At 53.3% G+C, this 8,269-nt stretch overlaps 3 protein-coding genes across 3 annotated transcripts; 2 read left to right on the forward strand and 1 right to left on the reverse strand.

Moving 5' to 3' along the window:
* Window positions 1-856: 856 nt before the first annotated feature.
* On the forward strand, window positions 857-2,494 carry PHSY_005845 (amino acid permease; the record flags this gene model as incomplete). Its single annotated transcript, XM_012336453.1, has 1 exon — window positions 857-2,494. The coding sequence occupies one exon, from the start codon at window positions 857-859 to the stop codon at window positions 2,492-2,494; it is 1,638 nt and encodes a 545-aa protein (XP_012191843.1).
* Window positions 2,495-2,626: 132 nt separating this feature from the next.
* On the reverse strand, window positions 2,627-5,309 carry PHSY_005846 (potential fungal zinc cluster transcription factor; the record flags this gene model as incomplete). The annotated part of the gene is made up of 2 exons (XM_012336454.1): window positions 2,627-4,301; window positions 4,606-5,309. 2 exons carry the CDS (start codon window positions 5,307-5,309, stop codon window positions 2,627-2,629), a joined length of 2,379 nt encoding a protein of 792 aa, XP_012191844.1.
* A 1,649-nt stretch (window positions 5,310-6,958) lies between these two features.
* PHSY_005847 (heat shock transcription factor) lies at window positions 6,959-7,796 on the forward strand (the record flags this gene model as incomplete). The annotated part of the gene is made up of 2 exons (XM_012336455.1): window positions 6,959-7,454; window positions 7,639-7,796. 2 exons carry the CDS (start codon window positions 6,959-6,961, stop codon window positions 7,794-7,796), a joined length of 654 nt encoding a protein of 217 aa, XP_012191845.1.
* Window positions 7,797-8,269: the final 473 nt, after the last annotated feature.

Here is an 8,269-nt window from a genome sequence, read left to right on the forward strand (position 1 = left end):
TGGTGCAATTATACCGAGATTGCTTCTGCCGCCCGGAGGGACACGCTGCCGCTTCCCCCACCCTTGACATCCAGTTCCGGTCAAAGAATGCTCTCGGCAACGCGACTACGTGCTATGACCGGCGAGCACGAAACGCTCAATTTCTGTACGACACCAACCAATCGCATCACGCCGCTTGTATTGTACGAAGCATCAGCTCTTTGGAGTGGGGGAACGACACAGCACTACACTGCAGTGAGCACAACTCTCATATTCCCGCTCTCGTTGCATCGGATACTTACTCACCGCGGGCGGTGATGAACCTGTTGGAGAGAGGGCAAACTCTGCTTGAGAAAGGTATACAAAGCCGGTTTCAAACAGGGTTTTGTAATGTCATTGCAACAAGTACTACCGAAGCCTACGGCGGGGTCGCTGAGGTTTGGAAACCCCGCATCAGGCTGGATGTTCCTTATCGCCCCACGATTGGCAAGCGAGAGCATACATTAGATTAACATCCTCACACCCGAGTCACGGACGAGGCGATTTCATCGATCGCATCAACCGAATTTGTGGTCACAAGACCATGGTGCTGCAGCTGACAACCTCGTGGTTCGGTTGATAAGCCTGCATTAGACCCGTCCCAAGGTGATAAGCTTTTCATTGTTGCAGTCGCTGTTGAGCCGAGATTTATCCCGCCACACTCGTCTCTTGAGACGGTCCCACGTCTAAGCGGGATCATTCTTATCATCAACGCCCTTGCCAAACTGGATGTTATAAGAAGACGGACGATTGCCAACGTGAGCGTTGCCCAAGGTTGTTGCAGCAGACCAAGTACTCTCCCAGGCACTCCTGTTCCGTCCTCGTCTCAACACTCAAGATGGACATCAAGATCAAGGAGAGGTCTGCAAAAGACCTTGGACCCACCCAACATGTCACTGTTACGGAGCTTGATCGTCAAGCGCCGGTCACGTTCGTCCGAGAAAATGGCGAGGAGCAAGCTCAAGTCTATGGGGCCGGCGAAGCGGTGTTGGGCAAAAAGCTCAGCACGCTCGGCGCCATTGCTCTAGCTTACACATCACTCTCGACTTGGATCGCGTATTCTGCCAGCGCCGCCACGGCGTTGGCCAGCGGAGGTGCAAATGTTCTCGTGTGGGGTATGATTGTGGTGGGCTTTGGCAACATGGCTGCCGCTGTCACTGTGGCAGAGCCCGCATCGCAGTTTCCCCACGCTTCAGGTCAAGCTGCATGGGTGTATCGTCTGCACGGGCGACATTTGTCGTACTTTACTTCGTGGATCGTGCTGCTGGGCTACGTGTTTCTCAGCGTTGCTGGCCAGCTGATTACGTCCACGATCCTGCTAGCCATGATCAATCTCACTTTTCCGTCGTACGTCATCGAAAGGTGGCACGTCTCGGTGTGCTGCATTGCAGCTGCTGGCTTTGCCTTTGCGATTTCGAGCTTTGCTTCCAAACTTGTTTCGCGTCTGAACGTCTTTGCGTTCACTTGGTCTGTAGTGGGTTTGTTGGTCGTAGTCTTGACGCTGCTCATCCAGTCACGAGGCGACTACAATACGGTCGAATTTGCGCTGGTCGACATTGCCAATTTGTCGGGATGGGGCAACAACTTTATCCCATGGGTGCTAGGTCTCTCGCAAGCTGCACTCGCCACCACAGCCATGGACGCACCAAGCCACTTTTCGGAAGAGATGGCAAATCCTGCACGGCAGGTACCTTTGGCCATCTTTGGTGGTTTAGGCATGAGCATTGCTGTTACGCTGGGGTACGCGTTCGTGCTCGTCTTTACGCTACCTCAGCTCGAAGACATCATCTCAACACCTACTGGGTTTCCCTTTGCCGAGATTCTCCGCATCAAGACGTCGCGTTCGGGAGCGATTGTGCTTCTGCTTATTCCTCTGATCTCCTTCTTGATCACCATGGCGGACGTGGTGATGGCAACGACCAGATGCGTCTACGGGTTTTCCCGACAGCGCGGATTTCCATGCTCCACCTTTTTCGGCACTATCAACACCAGGTTCGACTCACCGCTTCGGGCTGGAGTGCTAGTGATGATTAGCCAGAGCCTCATCTGCTTGATCTACATTGGCAACACGGCAGCATTCAACGCGCTCATCTCGGCCCCTACACAGTTGCTGGCAGTCTCTTATGCGATCGTTGCGTATGTCTGCCTGGTCTCAAGATGGCAAGCAAGCAGGCAGAGTGGGACAGGACCCACCACTGAAAAGGTAGACACCGACAATATGACTGCAGAAGCTTCGGATTGTGGAAGCTCATGGGATCCTCCGTTCAAGATGCCCGCACTTTTGACGATCTCAGCGAACGTGATCACCATCGTCTTTACGGTGCTTCTGTGCGTTTTTCTATCATTGCCCCCTACGTGGCCGGTGACAAGCGCCAACATGAACTATACTTCTGTATTCCTGGTCGGCAGCTTCGTATTTCCGGCCGTCTGCTGGAATCGCTATAAAGGGGTATACCAAGGACCTTTGGTTCATTGACCATCAAAGCTTCATTTTCACCAAAGAATTCGAGACACCTTTGACCATGATCGCAGCCCGGAATTGTCCTGAATTGACCAAAATTCTATCGTGCACGCCGAGCTCACGCAAAGGCACGCCGCTACGAATGCGCTAAAAGATGAGCGGTTGCCTCCAACGCCTTTGCCGACATATCTCTTGGAGCTCTCCAGCTTGATCGTACCTTGCCTCGGATGAGTTGGCCCCGACGTCGGTCGTGTCTGTGCCGTTCACGTGGTGGTTTTCCTGCTCGTAGAGATCACGTCGGTCCCAAATAGCTTTGAGCAAGTGGCGGCAGAGAAAGACGCACTGGATCTCGTCGAATTTCTCCCACAGGAGCAACGACCGTCGGCATCGCTGTCGTCTCTCGGACCGTGACTGTGCATATGCAGGATAAAAGTCTGAGCCGAGGGTGATCTGTGAGCCTAACGCCAGCGGGAAAGGTTCACCGCTGCCGAACTGATGTTGCACTTTTGAGCCTTTGCCGTAAGGTACGACGTCAAGAGCGGGTTCGAGAACACCAAAGATCTCGGAAGCGCATTGGAAATAGGCCCAAATCAACGCTCCATCTGGCGCTCGGATCCACCACTTGCCTCGCATCTCCATCGCTTGTGTGAGCTGAAGGTCAGCACCTGAAGAGCCGTTGCCTCTGAAAGCAGTACGCGAGCTGCCGACAGCGTCTGACTGGTCAGCGTGGTGCTGTTTGCGTTCGAGGAAGCATGTGACCTTGTCAATCTCGAACCAAACGGCATCCGTCGATTTGAGAAGCATCCTGCAGAGGTAAACCAGCGAAGCGGATTGAAGGCATTCGAAGATGAGGTAGCGCAGCTCGGCAGCGATGCTGTCGTCTTGCACCAGTGGTAAAGGTCTAGCAAGCCGGATCTGCGTCTCGACTGTTTCGATTTGTTGCTGCAATCGCAGTGGAATGCGACTCTCAAAGGCATGCGACAACGTTGCCGATGGCATTGCGAGCGGGATCGAAGAGGGAGCTTGGGGCAGGAAGGACACGATTTCGTGGTGCGTGCTGAGTAGAGTGATGCGTTCGACCGCTTCAAGAAGGTCGAGAGGCCATCCAACGACGCATTGTGTCAAACAGTCTATTGGATCTCGACCTGGATCGTCTGGTTCCTCCCACTGATATACGCTCTGAAAGATGTCGAGTACGTCGCCTTGCTCGCTTGCGGGGCCCATGGTGCGCGACATGGTTTCCCACCACAGCAAGATGCGGACAAAGAAGCGGAAAGCTGATCCAGGGCCTTGGTCAAGCTCGGTAGTCCATGCAGCTGAGCTTGATCTGGTCGATCTGCGTATCACTGCAATGGCAAACGAGGTGTAAGCACGAGAGCAGGTGGCAAATCCACGGCTGAATTGCTCGATATGCGCAATGAGGATGGTTCCGGCAAGCACTTCGAGGACCCGATGAGCGGTGGTGACATGCGTTAGAGCATGTTCAATGGCATCGGGGGAATGCAACGGGCCTATGATGCTGTCCCACTCGGTCTTGCAGCGAGAGAAGTGAGCATGAGCCAAAGCTTTCCTGCGATGGTCTTGTGTCAAACTGAGATGGGTGAGCCCCAGACAGCCAACGAGGTCGAGGATGACTGGCGATTCAGAAGCGAGCTGGGCGAAGAAGATTCGCCACACATTTGTGTCAGCGGAAAGCAAATGAAAGCAGCGTGCTGTCGTGTTGAAGAAGAACGAGACCGACTCAAGCTGCACTTTGGTAACACAAAGCGCACGAATGCGTCTCTGCAGGTCAGCTTCGGAGGTGCGGTCGAGCGTCGGCAATCTTGAGTGAGTCGGGGACGGCAATGAGGATCCGTGGCAGTCATCGCTGGATTGCACAGAGTTTGAAGGTGACACCGTCAAGATGGAAAGCCAGTCCTCATTCCAACCATCCTGGGGAGCCCTGCTGAAGTGCCGTGGAGGATATTCCAGCGGCAGCGCTTGCCAATGTCGTGAGACCTTGCTCTTCCGCCGAGCGTTGACTGCATGCGTGAGAGGGTGGCGTGACCCCTTGAGCACCTGGCGGCTCAGCCCAAGTTCCGAACTGATGAGGAGTCTGCTTGTGATTGGCGGTGGCTCTGTCGCACCTCGTAGGCTTGACTCCGCTGATACCCACAGTGTCGGACGGTGGAAGATCGTTGCCAATGGACGAGCACAACAGGTTGATCCAATCATCGAGATCTTGAGGCGACGTCGCTGGGTACGGGGCGAGGGCATCAAAGGAACTCGTTGAAAGCCTGTCGTTGGAAGATATCAGACGCTGTTGGCTCTCGGCTTCAACGCGCTGATCCGTATATGGCTGCGCGATCCGTGCTGCGGGAACCTTCTGCCAATCTCGTTGCAACGTATGCGAGTCGGAGTGCTTCTGCTGGATGTATCCTTGGCACTTACGCCCGTCTTCGACACAGCGATGACAGTGGGGGCGTGCCTCGTCGCACTTTACCTTGCGGGTGCGACATGTGCTGCATCCTGATCGACTTCGCGTGAACCGGCGCTTGTGTACAGCAAGGGCCGTGACACTGCTCGGATTTGCTCCCAGCTGCTTTCCTGCTCGAGAAGGCTCTCTGCTGGTACTGTGGAGCAGCGACGGCAGTGATGGCGAGATCGAAGCGTGGTCAAGCCTGAGTGACTTCGTGCTTGCAGAAGCAAGACTGCGGAGCCCGTCTTTGCAAGGCAGGTTTTCCGCCGCGGCGATTCGAGGACGCTTGCTCAACCGGCGGGCATCATTGGAAGAGGGCACGCGCGCCGACAAGTGACGAGATGCATCTCGAATAGACGCTGGACTCGCCATAGCGACCTCGTCGGCATCTGCGCTGGGAGAAACAGCCTTGTTGGACGGTATGAAAGTTGTAGGTGGGACAGCGACGATTCTGCCGAGAGGCTGAACCAGAGACACTTTTTGGACCCTTCGCTTATCTCTTTCCACCAACATCTGAGATGTCCCAGTGCAGGTCTGACGGATCTTCGACCTGGAGAAATTCAATTCCAATAGGACACACTGCTGACAGCTTGTTTCACAACTTGCATCATTGCGAATCCTGCAGATCTGTTCAACGCAACTGGGCCATGGACCCATGGAGAAGCGCAATTCCGTCTCGGGACCCACCCCTGCTTATTTGGTAGTTGACAGCGATGAATGGAATCGACGGTGCGATGACAATTGCGAGTTTAACATGCACATGGGTTTTGATTGCAACAGAGCGGCAAGCGCCGCCAGTGTGACGCGTGCTCAGAATTATTTTCATAATGCGGAAGACATCCACTATAAATTTCAGCAACATGTTGTAGTGAGTTGGGATTACCTGGTTTTATGGAGATCAAGCAGGGTAGAGCGGTCCTGGAGACACGCCCTCAGAATTATCTTTGTATTGCCAAAGACGTGCACTATAAAATTTCTGGGATGCGTTGTAGTTCATTGGAATTACCTGGGAATATTGCGCGTCAAAGTCAAGACTAGAAATCAGAAGACGTGCTCTACAGAACGCCAAGGCAACCAAAGTCAAATATGAAGACATTCATAGTCAGCTCAGAGAGACGTGCACTACACAAGACTCCTCTGCTTGACGATGAGAGATTGCTTCCATTCAAGGTAGTCATTGGGGTGGGGAATACGAAGAGAAATTCAAGTTTGAGACGCGTCTGTATTCACCTGAGGGACGGTCTGCTACAAAAAAAGTTGAAATTTGTAGTGAGCAGGAGGACGGTCTGCTTCAAAGGGGAGGACGGTCCATTAGAGCTCCAAGGACGGTCTGCTACAAGCTGGAGGACAGTCAGCCACAAAATTGAAGGACGGTCCAATACAAGCTGGAACGCACGTAGCTGCTAGCAACCATCTGCGCCGTCACTGTCTTTACCGCCGCTCTTCAGCCATGGCACACTTCACCTGCCCTGTCTGTCAGTTCAGCTATGCTGCTAGCAATATCACCAATCACATACGCAAAGCACATCGTACAGAGTGCGTCAGTCAGGCAGCAGCAGCTGCGGTGGGGTTGATGGCATGTACATGTGGACAGGTGGTGATGAGCGAAGCGGCGCTGCGCGTACACCAGGGCGTCAGGAAATGCCAGCGCACCACACAACCAGAAGTTCAGCCTGCGCGCTTTCAGCCAACTCTGGGAGTGTCACCGCTATCCCAGTCAACACAACCAGAGTCAGCTCCTGCGTGGCTGGAACACCATGATCTCAGGCAAGACTCAGGGTTAGGAGATGAAGTGAGGCTTGGCGATGCTGTAACGGACTGGAGTCTGGGCAACACAGAGCAGAGTCACCTGTAGCGCTACTGCCACAGTCACCGTCACCATCACAGATAGAGCTAGAGGCTGAGGCAGCATCAGTGACAGCGCCATTGACAGCCAACGTGGAATTGGGAGGAAATCCAACCAGACACGTCCTCTGCTCAAGCGCCCGAATTCCCAGCCGCTTCACCGTCGACCTCCAGACATGCACCACTGCGCTCAGCGTCCCCTGCCAGCACCATCAGCTTCACTGAGCTGGCAGACAGAGACTTTGCCAGACCTGCCTGCATTACCATCACCGGATCCAACACCAGCAGCAGCACATCAAGATATACCAGACATGCCTGAAGACGGCATAGTGGTGCTGCTACCGGACACAACAGAAGAGGATAGCCAAGCACGCCCAGCCATGCTGATGAATACGCAAGAGGACAGCCAGTCAAGGTTGCAGCGCATCCCTCCCTTGGCGCTAGTTGACAGCTGGGACGTGCATGTCTCTCCAGATGTGGACTCTTTTGCGGTCACCATTTTGCCTGCAGATTTACTACGTGTTTATCCTCCAGGGTGCATTTTGTCTTTGCTTGGACACGTCCCTGAGTTCAAAGACTTGGAAACGTACAAGGACTGGGTGTATTTTGGGAAAATCAAAGTGATCCTGCGGTTTGAGCCGCGCTTCAAGCTCCCCTTCATTGCACAGCCAAGTAAGAACAGGCGTTGTACAATGCACACACGTAGCCCCTGGGCGGAACAGAAAAAGTATGCTTGTCACCCTTATCGCATTTGTGGAACCTCTGTTGTCTTCTCTATCTCTCTCTCTGTGAACCCTTGACCAGTTTTGCATCACGCTGAACTCTGTCTTAACACTTCTTTTGTAACGTCCTTCAGTCTTGGAGCGGGATGTGGAACTGCCGTGTTTGAACAAGTTGAAACAGAGCGAGTTGCTTTCCAAATCATCTTTGGGCTGCATTGATAGCACACGGACAGAGCTCGGCTCAATTCGTACAAACCAAGCGTGCTTGCTCACTGCCGCATCTTTGGCTTGACTTCTAACTTCCTACACATGCCGGTTATTGAAGAACTTTCAACTCTCTTTCTACGATCGCTGAAGCAATATAATGCGAAAGAGATCGTACTTCTGTCGTCCAGGCAACCTTGTTGAGTTTTGGTGGCCCTAGAGTTGCTGAACACTCCGTTACTCTGCGTGGATCAGTGCAGGGCTGGCGTTTTGTAGATGTTTGAATTGCAGTTGATAACTGGTCCACGGTGGTAAGTTGACAGCTAGCCAGGTGGCGAATGTGAGTTTCCCTCAGGCGCCTTATTTTAGGAAGAATAAGTTGCAAGCATCATGTCGCATGTCTGATGTGAAAGTAGAGGTCAAACATAGGTTGTCGCCCTCGTAAACCCGTTTTGCCGGGTTTCTGAGTGTTTGGACGTTTACATTCCTTAAGTGTTTGTCAAATGAGTTATGCGCCACGTGAAAAGTACGCACAAAAGGGCGAGCGTTCTCGCCTGAACT

This window comes from Pseudozyma hubeiensis (assembly GCF_000403515.1).
Source record: "Pseudozyma hubeiensis SY62 DNA, scaffold: PHS53, whole genome shotgun sequence".
Taxonomy (NCBI): domain Eukaryota; kingdom Fungi; phylum Basidiomycota; class Ustilaginomycetes; order Ustilaginales; family Ustilaginaceae; genus Pseudozyma; species Pseudozyma hubeiensis.